The 26,355-nt window shown below is 42.9% G+C and overlaps 1 protein-coding gene across 1 annotated transcript in view; it reads right to left on the bottom strand.

Annotated features, from left to right (window-relative positions):
* The window catches only part of LOC136885017 (uncharacterized), a 156,225-nt gene extending 132,837 nt beyond the window's left edge, over nucleotides 1-23,388 (bottom strand). The window contains exon 1 of the mRNA XM_067157401.2: nucleotides 23,275-23,388. Within this exon, the coding sequence (XP_067013502.2) occupies nucleotides 23,275-23,320 (46 nt within the window). The 5' untranslated portion in view covers nucleotides 23,321-23,388. The remainder of the gene's footprint in view (nucleotides 1-23,274) is intronic.
* Between the last annotated feature and the right edge of the window lie 2,967 nt (nucleotides 23,389-26,355).

The raw sequence follows: 26,355 nt of genomic DNA, 5'->3' as shown, positions 1-26,355 counted from the left end.
GTGTAATTCGGAGCCAGGGGCTCCTAGGGATGAATGGGGTTTTCTGCCCCTCTGTTAAAACTTGTGTTTGTGGTAAAACTGTGCTGATCGCTGAAGTCAGGGCTTGAAGCCCAAAACCTGTAAATATTGTAACTCCCCTTGTTTTGCTACATTGTACCTGCCATGTCTGTTATTGCCTTGTTTTTGAAAAGAAAATATAACCTTGTTAAATTTTAAATTAATTTTACATGCACTATAATTTCGTAGCTTGAAACCCATTCACACCCGCACCTTCTTTTACGCATAACTACCGCTAAAACACGGTAACAAGTGGTAGCAGAGCGTGGTTGAATGGGTCTCAATTTAGCCCCTTTTGACGGCTAAACATTGCTTTGATTCGAACTCTAACAATTTTCTCAGTTGCTGGAATTTTTGAGTTTTTCAAAATTGTTCTGTCATCATGCCCGGCCCTCGCGATGTTCTCCTCCTTAACTATTTGCGCAAAGAGGAGTTGATATACGAGTTAACTATCAGAAATGTGCAATCTGGAGGCACGGTTGCAATCGACACCAACAAGCTTAGAGAGTCCCTTGATTTGCCCATTTCCATCCCCAATTTGGGAGAGAAAGAAATTGATGATTCTCTTTCCACGATCGTCGAGAATATTACTGGGCTAGCATCTGTAGTCAGCTTTTTTGATGAAAACGATCCGTCTCCTAATCAAATTAAGCGTGTGCAAGGCAGGCTGTATCACTTTGCAAATAGAGTTAATGATCTGTTGTCTCTAAAGGTGAATGACGTTCAGAGGAAGGACGCTAATACGCTCCTTGAAACTATTTCTGAATTGTCTAATAAGGTCACTCAATTGCTAACCGGCGAAGTTCCTCCCAAAACTGATCAACCCGCCACAGTGAATGTAGGTAGTGATGAAGAGCCTCCTCAGGGAGAAGTCAATAGGATAACCGTTGCTGCTCAAACTATCTCTGCCCCATCGAACAACGAATCTGAACGCCGTGCGTCATTGGGTAACATCCGCTCTGAATTAACTTCTTTGCCATTGAAACCTTTAACGACTATGTCACCTGGGTTCAGTAGCTTGCCTCATCCATTGGCAATGTTGCTTAGAGGTATCTCTAAGTTTTCCGTCAACACCACCAACGATGTAATTTCATTTTTAAGATTTCTAGTGGAATTTCAGGATCATGCTCTTGTTTTTTCTCTTTCGCCATGTCAAATTTTGCAAATTATCTATCCGTATGCTATTGGTATTCTCTCTGATAAAATCGTAAGAGCCATTGCCGAGCAATCATCTATTGAGGATTTCCATGCCCATTTGCTAGCTAACTTCATCCCGGCTAGGGCCAGGTCCTCCCTGATTCAGAAGTACTATTACCGTGTACAGCGCTTGGATGAAAACTTGGCTGATTTCATACAAGATATCAAATTCTACACTAGGGTGTTTGCTCTGCACTTTCCTGAAGATCAGATTGTGCAGGCTATTGTAGAAGGTATTTCGCCATCCTACAGGTCATATTTGTGTTTCGCGGCGTGTCCGCAAACCTTTTCTGAACTTGAAGCATTGGCCGTCTCAGCGGAAGGAGTTAGATACGCCGATTCTTTGCGTGTCGCGAAAGAACCCCCGCCTTCCTTTAGTAACACTCGGCCTCCACCTCGCCGACCAGTCAATCCCCGTAAATGTTATGCTTGCGGGTCGCCTGATCATCTGCGCAACAAGTGTCCACTGATCAAGCCAAGTGGGACTAGGAATGGAGCTGGTTCATCACAAGGCTGCTTTAAATGTGGGGCTTTCTCACATATCGCCAAGAATTGCCCAAACTCAAATAGCACCCCCTCCTGCTCCACTTCTGGGGCAAATTCCACCTATGCCAATAATAAAAAGTGACTAGCGGCTTCGGCTGAGTCGACTAATCCTGCTTTCCAAGGCTCAGCCCCGGGCAAAAAGGTCGAGAATTCAGGGAATGAGCAATCTTCAAATTCTTTTTTTGAATGCCCCAGAGAGTGTCTTAGGATTGCGGCGGATACCCCCGCACCTGTTCCTTTTCTTAAGATTGAGTTAAATAACGAGCCTATAACAGCTCTCTTAGATTCAGGCAGCGTTTGTTCCATTATTTCGGCTGATTGGTATTCTAAATTGAAATCTGTTTGTAAACTCCCTGACTATGACTCATCTCCTGTTAAATATGTTTCGGCTAATTCATCTCCATTAGAAATTCTAGGTTCCTTACATGTCAAAATTCGTGTTTTTAAATTTACATGGAAAATCAAATTGTTTGTGGCCAAGCATTTGTCTTGCCCCATCATACTGGGAGCGGACTTCATGTCTCACACTGGTCTGGTGCTCGATCTTCAGAGTAAGTCGTGCACATTCAAATTTGCCTCTAATTGTAAAATCCCTCTATTAAAGTGTAATTCTGCATCATGTTCATCTATTTCGCCTACCCAGGATGAGATGTTGTTAGACCTTAGACATCTACCTGAGGAGCAGGCTGATAGTATTCGCAAATTGTGTCAGTCGTTTCCCGAGGTGTTCTCTGATACTCTTGGTGTTACTGACCTTATTGAATACAAAATTGAGGTCACGGATTCGATTCCTGTTCGCTTTCCACCGTATAGGCTATCTCCACCTAAAATGAAAGCTCTGAAAGAAATTATCGATCAGATGTTGAAGGATGGTATTATTAGGCCCTCTAAGTCAGCGTATTCTTCGCCTATTTTTCTAGTCCCGAAACCCCAAGGAGGCTTCAGGCCTGTCATTGATTACAGGGCTCTCAATCGGAAGGTGGTGTTGCAATCTGTGCCCCTTCCCGACCTTCATTCTTGTTTTTCATGGTTTCGTAAGGCCAAGTTCTTCACCATCTTGGACTTAAATCAGGCCTATAATCAAATTCCCCTTGCCGAAGAGTCTAAACATCTTACAGCGTTTGCCACGGACTGGAATTTATATGAATACAACCGCGTGCCTTTCGGGCTCCCTACGGGAGCAGCTGTACTCACTAGGCTGCTAGATAGGGTCTTCTCCGACATCAAATTTGAGTACTTATATCACTACTTAGATGATGTCGTCGTATTTTCAGAGACCTTTGAAGAACATCTAGATCATCTGCGAGAAGTTCTCGATCGCCTTCGTAAGGCTGGGTTAACTGTTAAGTTGTCCAAGGTTGCCTTTGCTAAGCCCTCTATGTCATTCTTAGGGCATATTGTGTCACCCGATGGAGTAGCAGTCGATCATTCTAGAACACAGGCCATCCGTGATTTTAAACCTCCCAAGGACATTAAAGGTATCGCCAGGTTCATCGGTATGGTGAATTTCTTCAGGAAGTTCATTCCTAATTTTGCTAATAGAGCGGCGCCCTTAAACCTTCTACGTAGGAAAGGCATCAAATTTGAGTGGGGACCTTCTCAACAAGCCGCTTTTGAAGACCTTAAATTAGCTCTCTGTAATGCCCCTGTACTTGCTATGCCGGATTTCTCGAAGAAATTCATCGTCCAAACCGATGCGTCGTCGTCGGCGGTAGCTGCAGTCCTTCTTCAAGAGACTGAACGAGGGAGGCGACCCATCGCCTATGCGTCTAGGACATTGTCAGCTCAAGAAGCAAAGTACTCCATATATGAGCTTGAAGGTTTGGCAGTCTTATTCGCCTTAGAAAAGTTCCGTCTCTATCTGGAACACGTCAAATTCGATCTGGAGACAGATAATCAAGCCTTAAGCTGGGTCTTAGGTAGGCCGCGTCGTACAGGTCGTATAGCCCGTTGGGCCATCCGTATTTCTGCCTTCCAATTCGATGTACGGCATATCAGAGGTACTGACAATGTTGTGGCTGATGGACTCAGCCGTATGTTTTCTAACGACGTCGAGACCCAGGAACCGGCCGACAGTTCATCACCTCCCGAGTCCATACTATCTGAGGTTAATGCCATCTTAACAGATGCTCCCATGCTCTTTAGGGATATTGAGAAATACCAACGTGAAGATCCGACGCTGGGTCCGATAATGGAAACCCTTTCTTCTGGGGAACAGGTCGTCCCTTATGTTCTGAGGAATGGTGTTTTATGTTGCCCATCGAGGCATGATAAGATGATGAAGGTTGTCGTTCCAGCGGTTCTTGTGCCTATGATCTTCAAATACTATCATGAGACCCCATTGGGGGGGCACCTGGGTATCTTTAAAACTCGTGAAAAGATTCGTGAAATGTTCATCTGGAAAGGTATGGACGGTGAAATCCGTGAACTTGTAAAAGCTTGTAAATCTTGTTTGCTCAGTAAACCCACCATGTCCACCAAGGTAGGCCTTTTGTCTTCGCATCAAGCGTCGCGCCCCATGGAACGTCTGTATATCGATTATGTAGGACCCTTCCCCCAGTCAAAGGGTAACGCTAACAAGTTCATCTTTGTGTGCGTAGATGGTTTTACCAGATTTTCTTGGTTATTTCCGACTAAGCTGGCTACCGCTCAGTCTACCATTACCTGCTTAAATTCTATTTTTGCTTCTTTTGGTCCGTGTCAATATATTGTATCCGATAATGCTAAGGCTTTTACATCTAATTTATTTCGTAAATTCTGTTTTGACTTATCAATCTCTCATGTAACTACTTCTGCTTATTACCCTCAACCATCTCTGGCTGAACGGGTTAACCGTAATCTCAGGTCCGCACTTATTGCCTATCATCATGAAGATCCTTCCAGGTGGGACACGTCCCTGCATTGGATAGTTTTTGCTTTGAATTCGGCGGTTCATGAATCTCACAAGTTTACTCCAGCTTCTTTGATGTTTAAGTTTGTTCCCAACTCGCCGCTCTCTAACCTCTGGTCTCTGAATGACATTCTGCCCGAGACAATAGATCCGGACAACATTAAAGATCTTTTGAAGAAGGCTAAAGCCAATCTTAAAGTGTCTCATGAAAAGGTTAGGGAAAGGTATGATCGTGGACGGAGACCCACCCCTTTGAAGGTAGGTGACCAGGTTATGGTCAAAAATTTTGTTCCCGCGGGCAAGCTTGCCCCCAGATTTCATGGGCCTTGTATCATCCTCGATTTTCTTACGCCGGTTACCTTATTGTTAAGTAATCCAGCCACCGAGAGGATATTTAGGGTTCACCTGTCCCAGGTGAAACCGGTGTAATTTCTGTGTTAACTTGCTTCATATTATTTTGAAAGGATATGAAGGTTATATTTTTTTTTGAGTTTCACTTTTAAGGCATTCTGCCCCTTCTATAGGATTTTGTTTCTTATGTAAGCATGTTTGTGAAACCTGCCCCGACCCATTAAACTGCCATCCTGTCTTTGCCACGGCCATTACCACGCTCCCGTCTCCTGCTCCACTCTACACAGTGGCTTAATGAATACCATGAATATCTGCACGCCGCTGGCCCCTCACTCTCTCTCTACAAGCCTGTGCCCTCAAAGAAACATGATGGTCCAACACAATTCTGCCACCTAGCTTTAATGTTTCAGTGCCCCCGCAGCCACGCAGCGCCGTGCAGCAACTGGGGAGGGGGATGGGCCCCCTCCTCTCCAGCGAAGACGACATGTGCCCGGCGAGCCGGAGCTCTCCTCCCGGCCAAGGCTGATGTGCGGCGCACGACCTGCTACTTGCCCTCAGCCTGTATATGTTCACCGCGGGCGCGGCGTGCTTCAACACCTCTGCTCCCCTCATAGTGCGGGCGAGCGGTATCTCAGGGTACTTGAGGGGTCCGAGCGGCCTCCTTTGGACGCAAGCTGCAACGGCCGGTCTGGCCACCTCACTTCATCAACATCAACTACATGAACAGTTACTATAAGTAATGATTACACTGGGGAATTCAACAACAATATTTGGTGGACATTGCCAAATTTTTCATCACCTTCAAGTATTAAAAGTTTATCTTCAGAAATTCAACTTCTACAAACAGAAAGACTTTACTTCACCTGCAACAACAAATTGTGAAACTGAATCACACAACATTCTGAAAATCTTGTAATCTATTTTCATATTCAATTTATAACTTGGAACTTGTTTCAAACTGATTTCATGTGTCACCCCTGGAGGAACTTTTGGGGGGGGAGGTCTGTACCGGGCGGTACACCTCTACTCTGTTTATTTAAAAGTTGCGCCAGTTGAAACTCCTCTTCTGGAGGAAGTCTGAACTTTATCTACACTATTAATCTACTAATTTCTCAGAAGATGTCACTACCTGGAAATTTTTGAGTTTGTGAACTGTGTCATTTTTGATGTGTTTTTGTTTCGCTTGAAGTAAGAAGTGTGAACTTTCTCTTCTAGAGGACACTACTGAAGATCAACAATAGTGCGACCTAGTGCGGAGTCAAAGAACTATTTTGTTGGAGAAATTTTTATTTCAAGAGTTTGTTCTTTGTTAAATTTCTTTCTGTCATTGTTTAAGTTGGCTGTATACCCCTTTTTTTCCCCTTATTTTGGATCTAGCCAATCCCGAATTTCTTTAATTAATTTTCCACCAATGATGTGTTTCTTTTTCCTCTATGTAGGGTTTTCTTTTCCCTAGCCAATAAAAATTTTGTGGGAGGGTGTTTTCTTTCCCCTAACGCCTAGAATCTTCCGCGAGAGGATATAAACTGCTGATTTTAGGGTCTCGGGGCCACTTCTGTTCCATCTTTCAGTGTATTAAGTACATAGCAGGAGGCGGGAAGCGCCTCTTTCTTCGTCAGCCGTTCAACACCAGGTAATGGTCCATTAATAACTTCTTTTCTGGCTAGGTCGGCAGTTTAACACTCGCGGCGGGTTCGAAGCATTTCCATCATGTAACCTGTTCCTAAAATGTAATTACTCTTTTCATCTTTTTCTTGTAAAGCTACATATTGGGATAGAGAGTGCTAACCCTCTCAAGCTCCCACTCACATTTGTTTTGAGGTGAACTTATTTTTCCTACCTATTCTTCGTTAACGTAATGTAAATTGGTTCTTTTTAAGTCACCTCTGTAGTATGGGAGTAGCCCTTGTATTAACGGCCTAGTGCCAAGTTGGTCTTAAGCAAGTGTATCAGGAGTGCGGTTAGCCTCCTCTCAAATTGTTATTTTAGAGGTCATGTAATCAACCTTCTTTTCATGTAATAGACCTCAGTAGGTTGGGTATTTTACCCCTGTGAATACGTCCTTAGAGGACAGCTTGAAGGTAGAGTTTGGTGTGGCCTTTGAGAGGCTTAAATTTTAAGAGCGGATCGCTCTTTTGAAAATGGAGTGTCATATGCCTCGTGGAGGCTTTTCTGTGTAATTCGGAGCCAGGGGCTCCTAGGGATGAATGGGGTTTTCTGCCCCTCTGTTAAAACTTGTGTTTGTGGTAAAACTGTGCTGATCGCTGAAGTCAGGGCTTGAAGCCCAAAACCTGTAAATATTGTAACTCCCCTTGTTTTGCTACATTGTACCTGCCATGTCTGTTATTGCCTTGTTTTTGAAAAGAAAATATAACCTTGTTAAATTTTAAATTAATTTTACATGCACTATAATTTCGTAGCTTGAAACCCATTCACACCCGCACCTTCTTTTACGCATAACTACCGCTAAAACACGGTAACAATAATAATAATAATAATAATAATAATAATAATAATAATAATAATAATAATACCGGCCGGACTGAGTGGCTCAGACGGTTGAGTCGCTGGCCTTCTGACCCCAGCTTGGCAGGTTCGATCCTGGATCAGTCCGGTGGTATTTGAAGGTGCTCAATTTCGTCAACCGCGTGTCGGTAGATTTACTGGCACATAAAAGAACTCCTGCGAGACTAAATTCCGGCACCTCGGCGTCTCCGAAAACCGTAAAAGAGTAGTTAGTAGGACGTAAAGCCAATAACATTATTATTATTATTATTATTATTATTATTATTATTATTATTATTATTATTATTATTATTATTATTATTATTATTATTATTATAATTTTGCCGATACCTTCACTTTTCGAAGTATCGGATCTCTTCCATTTTCCTTCAAATTCGTCAGCTTCGTGTCGGTAGATTTACTGGCACGTAAATGAACTCACACGGGACAAAATTCCAGCACCTCGGCGTCACCGAAAAACCGTAAAAGAGTAGTTAGTGGGACGTAAAGCCAGTAACATTATTATTATATACCTATAATTCGCTGGGGCCATCACGGACCACGTTAAGTCTTGTTGCATTTGACACTGAACTTGGCCTTCTTTAGAGCCCAAATTTCCCTCATTCTTTGTGAGTGGGCCTGCTTACGCTCCTCTGTCCAAGGGGCACCGTGTCTTCTCTTCGGTTGCTCGTCTCGGTTTAGCCCGTTCGTCAATATTTTCTTGCGGAAGAGATCTCTGTTAAGGGCGTCTTCAGCTGAGATATGTAGCATTTGCAGGTCTTCTTTGGTATTTCTAAACCAGGGAATTGTGGTTTTGGGGTTTGTATCAAAAAAGTGAAAGATTTCTTTAGTTAACTTTCTTCCATTCTTTTCAGATGACCGTAAAATCGTGCCCGTTTTTTTCTGATTGTGTCGGTAATTTTCTCTATTTTGCTGTAGACTTCCTTGTTGGATTCCATTTCTGTACTTTGATCCCAAGATTCCTCTCACAATTTTGCGTTCTCTTTTCTCCAGTTCTTCAAGGAGTCCTTTATTATTATTATTATTATTATTATTATTATTATTATTATTATTATTATTATTATTATTATTATTATTTAGGAAATTCTATTCTATAAAGCGTTCACCAGTCGCGTACTTGTACACTCGCCCACATTCTTACTCACGGTTAATCCCCGCCATGACTTCATCACTGTAATTGAATGATTGGGCGCTCAGTAGTGAGAGAGACCAGTGGCGATCTTATCATTGGTACAAACTGTCACGTGCCCTTCCATTAAAGACTTCATCACACGACGTGTGTTGTAGTACCAGTAGACTTCAAATAGGCTACAGGAGGTGCCCAAAGAAACGTATTCACACTTTAGAAGGGGGTTATCTATGTCCGAATTTGAAAAACTTCGTTTGAAGGATTTCTGGCGAACTCAACTAATTGCAAGAGTTTGTTTTTGGAAGCATTTTCAAATTGTAACATAAAAGCACATCTATTTGAAAACGGCTCCATTCTTTCGATTACACAAAAACATTCGAAAAACCACTTTTCACTTTGCGAAAATCAAATGATCGTAAATAATATATCTCCCGGTCATGGCCATCCATCAACGGCTAATAATTTCAGATGGCAACCAGCCATAAGGCACAGCCTGCACGGTTGCTAGGTAACACTGTCTGACCATCCATCTATACTTTACTTTGCTGCCTGCACGCTTGCTAGGTAACACTGTCTGACCATCCATCTATACTTTACTTTGCTGCCTGCACGCTTGCTAGGTAACACTGTCTGACCATCCATCTATACGTTACATCGCTGCCTGCACGCTTGCTAGGTAACACTGTCTGACCATCCATCTATACTTTACTTTGCTGCCTGCACGCTTGCTAGGTAACACTGTCTGACCATCCATCTATACTTTACATCGCGCCTGCACGGTTGCTACGTAACACTGTCTGACCATCCATCTATACGTTACATCGCTGCCTGCACGGTTGCTACGTAACACTGTCTGACCATCCATCTATACTTTACTTTGCTGCCTGCACGCTTGCTAGGTAACACTGACCATCCATCTATACTATACTTTGCTGCCTGCACGCTTGCTAGGTAACACTGTCTGACCATCCATCTATACTATACTTTGCTGCCTGCACGGTTGCTAGGTAACACTGTCTGACCATCCATCTATACTATACTTTGCTGCCTGCACGCTTGCTAGGTAACACTGTCTGACCATCCATCTATACTATACTTTGCTGCCTGCACGCTTGCTAGGTAACAATGACCATCCATCTATACGTTACATCGCTGCCTGCACGGTTGCTACGTAACACTGTCTGACCATCCATCTATACTATACTTTGCTGCCTGCACGCTTGCTAGGTAACAATGTCTGACCATCCATCTATACTTTACATCGCTGCCTGCACGGTTGCTACGTAACACTGTCTGACCATTCATCTATACTATACTTTGCTGCCTGCACGGTTGCTAGGTAACACTGTCTGACCATCCATCTATACTATACTTTGCTGCCTGCACGGTTGCTAGGTAACACTGACCATCCATCTATACGTTACATCGCTGCCTGCACGGTTGCTACGTAACACTGTCTGACCATTCATCTATACTATACTTTGCTGCCTGCACGGTTGCTAGGTAACACTGACCATCCACCTATACTTTACTTTGCTGCCTGCACGCTTCCTAGGTAACACTGACCATCCATCTATACTTTACTTTGCTGCCTGCACGCTTGCTAGGTAACACTGACCATCCACCTATACTTTACTTTGCTGCCTGCACGGTTGCTACGTAACACTGTCTGACCATCCACCTATACTTTACTTTGCTGCCTGCACGCTTGCTAGGTAACACTGACCATCCACCTATACTTTACTTTGCTGCCTGCACGGTTGTTACGTAACACTGTCTGACCATCCACCTATACTTTACTTTGCTGCCTGCACGGTTGCTACGTAACACTGTCTGACCATCCATCTATACTTTACTTTGCTGCCTGCACGCTTGCTAGGTAACACTGACCATCCACCTATACTTTACTTTGCTGCCTGCACGGTTGCTATGTAACACTGTCTGACCATCAATCTATACGTTACATCGCTGCCTGCACGCTTGCTAGGTAACAATGTCTGACCATCCATCTATACTTTACATCGCTGCCTGCACGGTTGCTACGTAACACTGTCTGACCATTCATCTATACTATACTTTGCTGCCTGCACGGTTGCTAGGTAACACTGTCTGACCATCCATCTATACTATACTTTGCTGCCTGCACGGTTGCTAGGTAACACTGACCATCCATCTATACGTTACATCGCTGTCTGCACGGTTGCTACGTAACACTGTCTGACCATTCATCTATACTATACTTTGCTGCCTGCACGGTTGCTAGGTAACACTGACCATCCACCTATACTTTACTTTGCTGCCTGCACGCTTCCTAGGTAACACTGACCATCCATCTATACTTTACTTTGCTGCCTGCACGCTTGCTAGGTAACACTGACCATCCACCTATACTTTACTTTGCTGCCTGCACGGTTGCTACGTAACACTGTCTGACCATCCACCTATACTTTACTTTGCTGCCTGCACGCTTGCTAGGTAACACTGACCATCCACCTATACTTTACTTTGCTGCCTGCACGGTTGTTACGTAACACTGTCTGACCATCCACCTATACTTTACTTTGCTGCCTGCACGGTTGCTACGTAACACTGTCTGACCATCCATCTATACTTTACTTTGCTGCCTGCACGCTTGCTAGGTAACACTGACCATCCACCTATACTTTACTTTGCTGCCTGCACGGTTGCTATGTAACACTGTCTGACCATCAATCTATACGTTACATCGCTGCCTGCACGCTTGCTAGGTAACACTGTCTGACCATCCATCTATACTATACTTTGCTGCCTGCACGGTTGCTACGTAACACTGTCTGACCATCCACCTATACTTTACTTTGCTGCCTGCACGCTTGCTAGGTAACACTGACCATCCACCTATACTTTACTTTGCTGCCTGCACGGTTGCTACGTAACACTGTCTGACCATCCACCTATACTTTGCTGCCTGCACGGTTGCTACGTAACACTGTCTGACCATCCATCTATACTTTACTTTGCTGCCTGCACGCTTGCTAGGTAACACTGACCATCCACCTATACTTTACTTTGCTGCCTGCACGGTTGCTATGTAACACTGTCTGACCATCAATCTATACGTTACATCGCTGCCTGCACGCTTGCTAGGTAACACTGTCTGACCATCCATCTATACTATACTTTGCTGCCTGCACGGTTGCTACGTAACACTGTCTGACCATCCACCTATACTTTACTTTGCTGCCTGCACGCTTGCTAGGTAACACTGACCATCCACCTATACTTTACTTTGCTGCCTGCACGGTTGCTACGTAACACTGTCTGACCATCCACCTATACTTTGCTGCCTGCACGGTTGCTACGTAACACTGTCTGACCATCCATCTATACTTTACTTTGCTGCCTGCACGCTTGCTAGGTAACACTGACCATCCACCTATACTTTACTTTGCTGCCTGCACGGTTGCTACGTAACACTGTCTGACCATCCACCTATATTTTACTTTGCTGCCTGCACGGTTGCTACGTAACACTGTCTGACCATCCATCTATACTTTACTTTGCTGCCTGCACGCTTGCTAGGTAACACTGACCATCCACCTATACTTTACTTTGCTGCCTGCACGGTTGCTATGTAACACTGTCTGACCATCCATCTATACTATACTTTGCTGCCTGCACGGTTGCTAGGTAACAATGACCATCCATCTATACTATACTTTGCTGCCTGCACGGTTGCTACGTAACACTGTCTGACCATCCATCTATACTTTACTTTGCTGCCTGCACGGTTGCTATGTAACACTGTCTGACCATCAATCTATACGTTACATCGCTGCCTGCACGCTTGCTAGGTAACACTGTCTGACCATCCATCTATACTTTACTTTGCTGCCTGCACGCTTGCTAGGTAACACTGTCTGACCATCCATCTATACTATACTTTGCTGCCTGCACGGTTGCTACGTAATACTGTCTGACCATCCACCTATACTTTACTTTGCTGCCTGCACGGTTGCTACGTAACACTGTCTGACCATCCATCTATACTATACTTTGCTGCCTGCACGGTTGCTAGGTAACACTGACCATCCATCTATACGTTACATCGCTGCCTGCACGCTTGCTAGGTAACACTGACCATCCATCTATACTATACTTTGCTGCCTGCACGGTTGCTACGTAACACTGTCTGACCATCCATCTATACTATACTTTGCTGCCTGCACGGTTGCTAGGTAACACTGACCATCCATCTATACGTTACATCGCTGCCTGCACGCTTGCTAGGTAACACTGACCATCCATCTATACTATACTTTGCTGCCTGCACGGTTGCTACGTAACACTGTCTGACCATCCACCTATACTTTACTTTGCTGCCTGCACGCTTGCTAGGTAACACTGACCATCCACCTATACTTTACTTTGCTGCCTGCACGGTTGCTATGTAACACTGTCTGACCATCCATCTATACTATACTTTGCTGCCTGCACGGTTGCTAGGTAACAATGACCATCCATCTATACTATACTTTGCTGCCTGCACGGTTGCTAGGTAACAATGACCATCCATCTATACTATACTTTGCTGCCTGCACGGTTGCTAGGTAACAATGACCATCCACCTATACTTTACTTTGCTGCCTGCACGGTTGCTAGGTAACACTGTCTGACCATCCATCTATACTATACTTTGCTGCCTGCACGGTTGCTAGGTAACACTGTCTGACCATCCATCTATACTATACTTTGCTGCCTGCACGGTTGCTAGGTAACACTGTCTGACCATCCATCTATACTATACTTTGCTGCCTGCACGGTTGCTACGTAACACTGTCTGACCATCCATCTATACTATACTTTGCTGCCTGCACGGTTGCTAGGTAACACTGTCTGACCATCCATCTATACTTTACTTTGCTGCCTGCACGGTTGCTAGGTAACACTGTCTGACCATCCATCTATACTATACTTTGCTGCCTGCACGGTTGCTACGTAACACTGTCTGACCATCCATCTATACTTTACTTTGCTGCCTGCACGGTTGCTGGGTAACACTGACCATCCACCTATACTTTACTTTGCTGCCTGCACGGTTGCTACGTAACACTGTCTGACCATCCACCTATATTTTACTTTGCTGCCTGCACGGTTGCTACGTAACACTGTCTGACCATCCATCTATACTTTACTTTGCTGCCTGCACGGTTGCTAGGTAACACTGACCATCCATCTATACTTTACTTTGCTGCCTGCACGGTTGCTATGTAACACTGTCTGACCATCAATCTATACGTTACATCGCTGCCTGCACGCTTGCTAGGTAACACTGTCTGACCATCCACCTATATTTTACTTTGCTGCCTGCACGCTTGCTAGGTAACACTGTCTGACCATCCATCTATACTATACTTTGCTGCCTGCACGGTTGCTACGTAACACTGTCTGACCATCCATCTATACTTTACTTTGCTGCCTGCACGGTTGCTACGTAACACTGTCTGACCATCCACCTATACTTTACTTTGCTGCCTGCACGGTTGCTAGGTAACAATGACCATCCATCTATACTATACTTTGCTGCCTGCACGGTTGCTAGGTAACACTGTCTGACCATCCATCTATACTATACTTTGCTGCCTGCACGGTTGCTACGTAACACTGTCTGACCATCCATCTATACTTTACTTTGCTGCCTGCACGGTTGCTAGGTAACACTGACCATCCACCTATACTTTACTTTGCTGCCTGCACGGTTGCTACGTAACACTGTCTGACCATCCATCTATACTATACTTTGCTGCCTGCACGGTTGCTAGGTAACACTGTCTGACCATCCACCTATACTTTACTTTGCTGCCTGCACGGTTGCTAGGTAACACTGTCTGACCATCCATCTATACTATACTTTGCTGCCTGCACGGTTGCTACGTAATACTGTCTGACCATCCACCTATACTTTACTTTGCTGCCTGCACGGTTGCTAGGTAACACTGACCATCCACCTATACTTTACTTTGCTGCCTGCACGGTTGCTACGTAACACTGTCTGACCATCCACCTATACTTTACTTTGCTGCCTGCACGGTTGCTAGGTAACACTGACCATCCACCTATACTTTACTTTGCTGCCTGCACGGTTGGTGTGGTTACACTTCCGTCACACATTTTGCCGCGTCACGCTACACAAATTTTCGGATGACCTCCAGTCATAAGACATATTTATGTCAAAAATTGTCAGGTTCGACTGTAACATTATCATAGCTTCTGTCTCTCCTGTCAATTCTATATTTTTGATATTGGTTACGTTTGCCAGAAACTCCTTCGTTATGGCAACTCGGTAGTACTGTATGTGACGGTCTGACGGCTCACGGATGATAATCCCACTGTCTTATAATAATAATAATAATAATAATAATAATAATAATAATAATAATAATAATAATAATAATAATAATAATAATAATAATAATAATGATTGATGCTTGTTGTTTAAAGGGGTCTAACATCTAGGTCATCGGCCCCTAATGGTACGAAATGAACGACAGATTAAAAACCCAAAATCCTCCACTAACCACAATTAAAAACGTGAGGACGAAGAATTAATGGATGGATATGAAATTAAAACGATCAGTGGAACCGACCCACAGTGCACAGAAGGGACTGCTTCTATAGCACGATACTGAATCGATGATGCTTGTAGTTGAAAGGAGTCCAAAATCCAAGTCATCGGCCCCTCATAATGGTACTTATCGCTAGAAAAGTAGATCCATGGTATTTGTCATGTTGCGGTACTAATCAAGAGTAGCGTAGACTCGCGGCATTCCACACATTATGGTACTACTCACAGGTAGTGAAATTCGCACATGCGTTACATACCTAATGTGTTTCGCACATTGTGGCGCCATTGACAGGCAACGCAAACCTATGGCGTTCATCACCTAAGTGTACTAACCACAGGGACTTGTACTATCCTGTGGTGTTCCTCATATAGTGGGTTCTAATCATAGGCAAGCCAGAACCATGGGTTCCGTCATCTCATGGTGTCGCTCAGATAGTGCTACTAATCACAGGTACAGTACAAGCCGTCGCGCTCTCGTTTGCTACTAATCACAAACCTATTTGGTACCCAACATAATGGTACTACGCGCAAGGAAAAACGACCCACGGTGTACCCCGCGTGGTGGTACTAATCACAAGGAGTTTCATGGTTCTAATATAATCATCCCTTGGTCGCCTCTTACAACAGGCAGGGGATACCGTGGGTGTATTCTTCGTCTGCGTCCCCCACCCACAAGGATAATAATAATAATAATAATAATAATAATAATAATAATAATAATAATAATAATAATAATAATCATAATAATAATAATAATAATAATAATAATAATAATAATAATAATAATAATACGGGGGTCAAATGTAAACGGTATTTTAGTTTTTATTTAAATTCATTTATTGAAAAACACAACGCAATTACAATTTATTTTTCCACATAGTTTCCTGCTTTTGAAATGTATTTGGGCAGCGTTTTGATTACCTGTCGAATCGGTTGGTCTCGTGTTATGCGGTGATATGCAACGGAACTGTAGGTCGTTTGTGATGATTGCTTGACAGCTCCCATAACCGATTCCGACTTGTTCTGCAGTTTCTGATACTCTCGCCCGTCTTTAACCGCACGAATGTTTTCGTCGGTAATGCTGGTCCGAGGGCTGCTGATTTTCTACACGTTCTCGTCCTTCCATGAACTTTTTTGAGCCAGGCAAACACACGCGTCCTTGACAATGTTTGATCGCCGATCTTTACAGTCAATCTCCGGCAAATTTCTGCCGCTGTAACTCTTTCAAGAGCAAGACATTTTATAATTATGCGTTGCGCAATGGAGGGATGCACCTGTTGCTCCGACATCGTGAGCGTTACCGATGAAACGGCGGGAAATATCTAACAGCACGGTTCCGCCTAAGCATAGCAGAAGCGCGTAGCCAGTCCTACCAACTGTTGATGTTCAGGAACAAAAATCCCGTCTGAGCCACTCAGGCCGACAATTTTATATCCGCTGAGAAAATATTGCACACTGCAGAGTCCACATTACTTAAGCCTCTTTCTTTTGTACACGTGAATAATGTCTTTGTCCGCCTCTCTGGTGTAGTGGTTAGTGTTATTAGCTGCCACCCCCGGAGGCCCGGTTTCGATTCCCGGCTCTGCAACGAAATTTGAAAAGTGGTACGAGGGCTGGAACGGGGTCAAGTAAGCCTTGTGAGGTCAACTGAGTAGAGGAGGGTTCGATTCCCACCTCAGTCATTCTGGAAGTGGTTTTCCGTGGTTTCCCACTTCTCCTCCAGGCAAATGCCGGGATGTTACCTAACTACAGGCCACGGCCGCTTCTTTCCTTCGTCCTTGTCTATACCTTCCAACCTTTCCATCCTCCCACAAGACCCCCGTTCAACATAGCAGGTGAGGCTGCTTGTGCGAGGTACTTGTCCTCCTTTCCAGTTTTATTCCCCTATCCAAAGTCTCACGTTTGAGGACACTGTCCTTGAGGCGGTAGAGGTGGGATCCCTCGCTGAGTCCGAGGGAAAAACCAACCCTGGAGGCTAAACAGATTAAGGAATCCACATTTTCAATACACTTTGTGATTTATTAAAAATCTAAATCGATGTTACATGTTAAAATAAGGGAACATGTTTCGCCTATAATAAATACGCATCTTCAGCCGTATTGTCCTTAACATTAAAATTAAAGTGGTAGACTAGACATTAGGCTAGACTTACAATGCTACATAAGAACACACTTATTTACATAAAATGAGCACATGAGTTCACTTGGCATTTGTGTTGTGACACTAACATTTCATAGTGGGTATTTTTTTTTAACAAATCACAAAGTATATTGAAAAGGTGGACTTCTATCAGATAATTATTTCATGAGCTTTTAGACTGTTGTCAGCAATCCCCAGACACGTAACAAACAAAACTCAACGCTGGACCTTATAGTCGATACATTTCTCCGCAAATGCGATAAAATTATGTCGTTTTAATACGATATGATGTAATAAGCGATGTCGTACTTAGCGATTTTTTAAATATAGTGTTTATATAGGATTTAGACGGGACCGTTACATTTCGCCATTATATTCAAGGCGTCGTTAAAGGAGATGTCGCATGTCGCAATAAACGGTTTCGACTGTTTTTGCAAAACATCGAGTGAACAGACAGCGAAACCACTAAATTTTATTTACAAAGATTAAACCGTTGATGTCTAGATTTGGCTGAAGACAGATGAACTCTGAAATGAGTCGAAGGAGTGCGAGATTCAGAAGGGCTCTATAATTACCACACGCGACTCAAAAGATCAGTGATCATGCGAAGAAAGAGATGTTTCATTCGTACTCTAGTGTCCAGAGTAAAATGTCTCTTTGTCAACAATTTCCAACGCATGGGTTAAACCGCAAGAAATGCCATCTCCGATATAAAAGAGAGAAAAAAATTGGTTGTAAGCTGACATTGCTTTCAAGGAAGTCTCGGAACCGGTCTTGTAGTGAAGGTTAAATTGTTTCTGCTCAATGATTTGCAAATTAAGTGAGGTGTGACGTCACTTGATGGATTATAGCGTAATTAAAGTCACAAGATTGATTGCCTGAGAGCATATCACTCAGTGATGAAATACGAGCTCACGGTAGACATGGATAGCAACTGAGACTCCATTTCCGAAAGTCTTGAGTTCGATTACCTGAGGTACTGAAAACATGGTTGGATCAAATTTTTTTTCTATTTGTTGTCCGCAGCACCGACACAGACAGGCCTTATGATGATGATGTGATAGGAAAGAGTTAGAACTGGAAAGGAATCGGCCGTGGCCTTAATCTTAATTTACCTAGAGTGAAAATGGGAAACTAGGGAAAATAATCTTCGGGCCTGCCGACAGTGAGATTTGAACCCACTGTCTCCCAAATGCTAACTCTCAGTTACGTGATGGAGACCGCGTGGCCAACTCGCTCAGTAGGTTTATGTCACAACTTTCAGTGTCGCACAACTACTCAGGCGTCTGCCTAACACTGTGTCCAGTAATAATAATAATAATAATAATAATAATAATAATAATAATAATAATAATAATAATAATATATTAGTAGATACCCGGCGTGTGCTGCTACGCCTCTATAAATAACATGTGTCTGTTAATTCATACTAGTTCATGCAATGTTTATTAACATATTTCTTCATTATTATTTTTTAAATTTACATTTTTCTTATCACATTTAGTTTCTTTCTTTCTTTCTTTCTTTCTTTCTTTCTTAATCTGCTTACCCTCCAGGGTTGGTTTTCCCCTCGGACTTAGTGAGGGATCCCACCTCTACCGCCTCAAGGGCAGTGTCCTGGAGCGTGACACATTGGGTCGGGGATACAACTGGGGAGAATGACCAATACCTCGCCCAGGCGGCCTCACCTGCTATGCTGAACAGGAACCTTGCGGGGGGATGGGAAGATTGGAAGGGATATAGAGGGAAGAGGGCAGGACGCGGCCGTGGCCTTAAGCTAGGTACCATCCCGGCATTTGCCTGGAGAAGTGGGAAACCATGGAAAACCACTTCCAGGATGACTGAGGTAGGAATTGAACCCACCTCTACTCAGTTGGCCTCCCGAGGCTGAGTTGACCCCGTTCCAGCCCTTGTACCACATTTCAAATTTCGTGGCAGAGCTGGGAATCGAACCCGGGCCTCCGGGGGTGGCAGCTAATCACACTAACCTCTACACCACAGAGGCGGACATCACATTTACTTGCAAATCAAAAAAGAATTACTGTAAATATGTTCTACTTTCAAGATTCCTATGTCTATTAATTTGCTCAAACTACTGGTATATCTATTTCTATTTGCTTGCATTAATGTCGACTTATTTGCATTATGTTCATTACAACGCGAGTAGATACACGGCATTCATTGTTTTTCCACCTGGTGCGAAAATAAACAGATTCCTCGGCAATGAGTTGGCTGGTTACATGAACCTTCTATCAAGAAAGGTACTTCATAAAACATGGCGGCGTGTTCTCATCCTTCTATATACCGCATTTCTTGTACTATCATGATACAGAATAAGTCGCTGTCGCCTAGCAACAACTTGTCCATCAAGGTCGATCCAAATCTTGGCGCGGCTTTGCGTTGAAATGAATTAGATAAAATAAATATATTTGCATTGACTTTTCAAGACATGCAAAATTTTTCCTGTACCATTGAGACGATTTCGAAGATTTTGGTTCAAACCGCACATTTTAACTCCCTCTGGTTTAAGAGCTTGAGTTTTACGAAACATAACACCTTAGCGTTGTATATAGATAATAATAATAATAATAATAATAATAATAATAATAATAATAGTAATAATAATAGTAATAATAATAATAATAATGAATTTCGTAAAGATCTAGAGATGTTCAAAATCCAGGAAGTTGAGATGTTAGACAGGAAAATATTTCGGACCATGATTCCAAATTTGGAAGAATTTCAAATCGAAAGAACTGCGAAGAGCCAGGACGAATGAACAGAAGAAACAGCTTAGCGCCCAGATGGAGAAAGAGAAAACTTCAGACCACCGCCGTGAGATGGCGGTGCTTCAGACAAAGAAACAAAGAAATTGTAGCGTGATCCTAAGTGGTCAATTCGCAAATCCATAAAATACGTAGATACATGAATTGGCTGAAGACAGATGAACTCTGAAATGAGTCGAAGGAGTGCTAAATTCAGAAGGGCTTTATAATTACATACACACATACATACATAAATACATACATATAAATGCAAGAAATTTTAATCTATTTTTGACAATAATAATAATAATAATAATAATAATAATAATAATAATAATAATAATAATAATAATAATAACTAAATTATTATTATAATAATAATAACTATTATTATTATTTTATTGTTTTTCGTCCCACTAACTACATTTTGGCGGTTTTCGGAACACCCTGAGGTGCCGGAATGTTGTCTCGCAAGAGTTCTTTTACGTGCCGAACCCGCCAAGTTGGCCTCAAACGTCTGAGCCAATCAGCCCGGCAATAATAATAATAATAATAATAATAATAATAATAATAATAATAATAATAATAAAAATAATAATACCGGCCGTGCTGAGTGGCTCAAACGGTTGAGGCGCTGGCTTTCTGACCCCAACTTGACGGGTTCGATCCTGGTTCAATCCGGTGGTATTTGAAAGTGCTCAAATACGTCAGCCCCGTGTCAGTAGATTTACTGCCATGTACAGGAACTCCTGCGGGGCTAAATTCCGGCACCTAGGAGTCTCCGAAAACCGTTAAAGTAGTTAGTGGGACGTAAAGCCAATAACATTATTATGAAGAGTTGTTCTGGGTGATTTCAGACAAAATAGTAGCGTTACAAAAATGTTGCAAAGTTTGGACTGGGAAAAATTGGGAGAAAGAACAAGAGCTGATCGATTAAGTGGTATGTTCCGAGCTGTCAGCGGAGAGATGGCGTGGAATGATATCAATAGACGAATAAGTTTGAGTGGTGTCTTTAACAGCAGGCAAGATCACAATATGAAGATAAAGTTGTAATTCAAGAGGAAAAATTGGGGGGAAATATTCGTTTAGAAGAAGGGGAGTTAGGGATTCGAATAACTTACCAAGGAAGATGTTCAATAAATTTCCAGTTTCTTTGAAATCATTTAAGAAAAGGCTAGGAAAACAACAGATAGGAAATCTGCCACCTGGGCGACTGTCCTAAATGCAGATCAGTATTGATTGCTTGATTGATTGATTGAAGTTGTTCTTCGTTTTGAAACAATAATCACCACCACTACTTAATTTTACGTAGCAAGGACGGGACCTGGCAACCCCCTCGACTATTTTTGGCTTGTGCAGTTTTGAGCAGAGATTTGTGTAATATAAAATATCGCTTGTATAAATGTTAATTTTTAATCAGTGCTGCGGATTCCACTGATTAATTTTAATATATAAATAATAGCAGAAAATATTCACAACAACTCAAAATAAGGCAAAGTAAGGCATTAAACTATCAAATAGACCACGGAAGCTAAAATAGGCATAAAAGGCTAAGTAATAACTTATCCTACCGTTCCCAAACGTACCGAAACACGCCTGTCTCTATCTGACACTTGGATATAAGCCTATTCATCCAGATAAAAAGAGGCATTTTGCTTAACTTCCGGGCTTAAGTCACAACACTCTCCTCTTCATATTCAGCCAACACACCACACTACCAACCACCATAGAAACAGGCAGTAATAATTACATCCCACCGTACAGGGTTGGCGTCAGGAAGGCCATCCGGCCGGGAAACATGGCCAAATCCACATGTGCTACGCAGTTCACACCCTGACCTCAGAGATGTGGAAAAATGAAAATGAAAATCCACAGCCTGTTTCCAGTCATTCGACCGGGTCAGGAATGGTATGAATGTAGCCCCCATCTAGCGGCGAGGATAGGAATTGTGCCGGCTACCGAAGCCTGTCGCACTGCTCTGGGGCAATGATTAGTGAATAACAGTTGGGGGGGGGGCAATGATTAATGAATAACAGTTGAAATGAAGTGATATTGGAGAGTGTTGCTGGAATGAAATATGGCAGTGCAAATTGGAGTACCCGGAGAAAAACCTGCCTCGCCTCCGCTTTGACCAGCACAAATCTCACATGGAGTGACTGGGATTTAAACCACGGAACCCAGCGGTGAGAGGACGGCGCCCTGCCGTTTGAGCCACGGAGGCTTTATGTGTGGAAAAGCGGTAGGAAAATAAGAAAACAGAAAATTGCGTTAATACTATTATATATTTAATGAATATTACAGATTTAACTACATATTTCACTAATATTTCTTTTCTTTCTTAATCTGTTTACTCTTTAGGGTTGATTTTTTCCTCGGTCTCACCGAGGGATCCCACCTCTTCCGCCTCAAGGGCAGTGTCATGGAGCGTGATATTTTGGGTCCGGGATACAACTGGCGAGGAGGACCAGTACCCGGCCCAGGCAACTGGAGACTTGGGGGGATGGGAAGATTGGAAGGGACAGGCAAGGAAGATGGAAGGAAGCGGCTGTTGCCTTAAGTTAGGTACCATCCCAGCATTTACTTGGAGGAGAGGTGGGGAAACCACGGAGAACCACTTTTAGGATGGCTAAGATGGGAATCGAACTCACCTCGACTCAGTTGACCTCCCGAGGCTGAGTGGACCCCGTTCCCTCCCTAGTACCACTTTTCACATTTCGTGGCAGAGCCGGGAATCGAAACCTGGCCTCCGGGGAGTGGCAGCTAATCACGCTACCTCTACACCACAGAGTTGGACTTCACTGATATTTAGCTACATTTTTATGTACGTATTTCGCACTTTGTTAATACATACTGATGATGAAGGAACGTGTTGATCAATACATTAGCCCCAGAGTTATTTTCAATTATGTCTTTTTCCCGGTATGCTAACCATGTGTTTTGGTTTACGCCGGCACAGCGTACCGACCCAACTACAAATGTTCTGAACTTGTGATGGGTGCTGTGTTAGCAATGAGGGCAGCGTGGCATAAACACAGGTGTTTAGTTTATTATAACACTGAAGGTGACTCACCCATCCACGGAATTGTGTCCTCGTTCTCTCGCGTGAACTGTGCCATCGCGCTCGGTTATTAGAAAGATGACTATATGCCGTTACTCGCGCACTCACGTCTATCTCTAACGCGCTCCGCAGCGCGACTGAACCGCTCTGCTCTCATCGCCCTCCACACCAGCGTCTAGCATCCACCTGGCATGCATAAAACACGGATTACCATTGCACACTCTCCTGTTAACAAAGAAATGTCATCTTTTCCGTCTTAATATCACAGAAAGTAACGTATAAACTTGTAGTTTAACTCGCAGCATCTTCCAATGCACGACATTATTAACAACGTTGTGACAGGCTATCAGCTTCCGCTAAATGTTTCATTTTGGTGTACAATCCGATAGTTCTCATTTCATAATAATAATAATAATAATAATAATAATAATAATAATAATAATAATAATAATAATAATAATAACAAACTCCTTTAGTGAATGTACTACAAAAATCTAAAATATCTAGCTAAAATAAATGAGGTATTTTGTTTGATCCGGTCTAATTCGTTAGTAGTTACAGCGACACTTCGGAGATAAAATATATATTTTTACCTAATACATGGATTTTCACGAAACTTTGTGGGAATGCCACCTACATAAAAGTAAAGACATCACGAACATTTCTTTCATATACAATTAAGAGTTTTTCCAAAATATTTTTTCTTGACATTTTAAATCCATTTTTTCATTAAATTTAATTAACATATTAATGTAAATTCGTAATTAGGTACATAATACTTCTTTTAAAAGCAAGCACTACGTATCGATTTTTCGTTACATAATGTATATACAGTAAGAAGATCGTACTAAAGTTTGTGTAATTTTTACGTTTTAAAATTTTGGACTTAAAAGTCCCTACTACTCGAAAAAATTCTTCAATCAAAAATTCCATACGCAGGTTTCTTAATATAACTGTGATACATATTCATTCGTAATCTGTTTATCCTCCAGGTTCGGTTTTTCCCTCGGACTAAGCGAGGGATCCCACCTCTACCACCTCAAGGGCAGCGTTCTGGAGCTTCAGACTCTGGGTCGGGGGATACAACTGAGGAGGATGACCAGTATCACGCCCAGGCGGCCCCACCTGCTATGCTGAACAGGGGCCTTGCGGGGGCATGGGAAGCTTGGATGGGATAGACAAGGAAGAGGGAAGGAAGCCATACCATCTCGGTATTTGCCTGGAGGAGAAGTGGGAAACCACGGAAAACCACTTCCAGAATGGCTGAGCAGGGAATCGAACCCCCCTCTACTCAGTTGACCTCCCGAGGCTGAGTGGACCCCGTTCCAGCCCTCGTACCAATTTTCAAATTTCGTGGCAGAGCCGGGAATCGAACCCGGGCCTCTGGGAGTGGCAGATAATCACACTAACCACTACACCACAGAGGCGGACTGTTTTGTTACTTTTGGCAGAATATTATGGGAGAAAAATGGAATTTAAATGTAAAATTACAATTGGCAAGCAAAGCATTATTGCAGTGATAAATTGTTTGAATTTAGCGGAATAACTTCGTGACAAGAAATAAGAAACTCAAACCTTTGAATTTCAGTCATTTAAAAAAAATCACCAAAATGACCAAAATATCGATTTTTATCTCTGAAGTCGCCGTGATGGATCGCACTGGCATCAAGAATTAGAACATTGCATCCCTGTTCTTTTTTTCAGTTTCGACACAGGAAATTTATATTATTATTATTATTATTATTATTATTATTATTATTATTATTATTATTATTATTTTACAATTTTCTTTATGTCGCACCATCTTATGGCGACGATGGGATAGGAAAGGGCTAGGAATGTGAAGGAAGCGGCCTTGGCCTTAATTAAGGTACAGTCCCAGCATTTGTGAACGTGGGAAACCACAGAATACCATCTTCAGCGCTGCCGACAGTGGGGTTCGAATCCACTGTCTCCCGGATGCAAGCTCACAGCTGCGCACCCCTAACCACATGGCCAACTCGCCCGGTCGTACATAGTGTAACAGCCTGCCTGAATATTGACGGGAAGTAGCTAGGGAGTTAGATAACTTTCTTCTTTAGCATGCCATTCATCTGGTTCGTAAATTTTTTGATAATACTGGTACGTAGCACACTGGTTCGTCATAGCATTCGAACTATTCAATCCCTACTCTGAGGCACTGATTGGAATGAGCAGTGTGCATATTTAGCGGAAAAATGGCAGAGGAATTTTCACGGTTGTCTGCGGCCTGGTCATTCCAACTCTGGGACTTTGGACTGTTAGGTCGGCACCGCAGTACTGTTCGTGATAAAATGTGCTGTTTTTCATTTAATCGAGCATTTGCCCTCTACGGATAGTTGGAGGAGGCTACTGCTGGAAAGGGAAAGAAAGAAAACCGAGATCTGGACAGAATTCCACAGTAGCCTACTCTGCAGAGGTCATGGACGGATACAAAGAGTAGCTGCGACACTTCGTGACCCCATTGGCAGTACACGGATACACCCTATAGCTTGCAAATTGAAATCCTTCCACCACAAGTGCGAATGTGTTCTCTGTGATAATCTCTGCGAACGCTAGCACGTTGTGAAATGCAAAAATGATCGAAGTCTATAATAGAATTCTGTGTCCGACTCGTTGGCTGAATGGTCAGCGTACTGGCCTTCGGTTCAGAGGGTCTCGGGTTCGATTCCCGGCCGGGACGGGGATTTTAACCTTAATTGGTTAATTCCAATTGCCCGGGGGCTGGGTGTTTGTGCTGTCCCCAACATCCCTGCAACTCACACACCACACTAACACTATCCTCCACCACAATAACACGCAGTTACTTACACGTGGCAGATGCCGCTCACCCTCATCGGAGGGTCTGCCTTACAAGGGCTGCACAATTTGTGTGTTTTATTATTATTATTATTATTATTATTATTATTATTATTATTATTATTATTATTATAGTAGTAGTAGTTTGTGTTTGCACATCTTGGCAGCTATGGATAGATACATACATCACTTGACCGATAGCTAAAGGAAGACAAGTAAATCCTGTCCCAGCCTGTCCAACAAATGTTAAATTCTCCGTACTGTGCAGAAGACAGC

This window comes from Anabrus simplex, chromosome 13 (genome assembly GCF_040414725.1).
Source record: "Anabrus simplex isolate iqAnaSimp1 chromosome 13, ASM4041472v1, whole genome shotgun sequence".
Lineage (NCBI taxonomy): Eukaryota > Metazoa > Arthropoda > Insecta > Orthoptera > Tettigoniidae > Anabrus > Anabrus simplex.
Note: the sequence above shows the minus strand (reverse complement) of the source record. Positions and strands in the feature narration are given on the sequence as shown.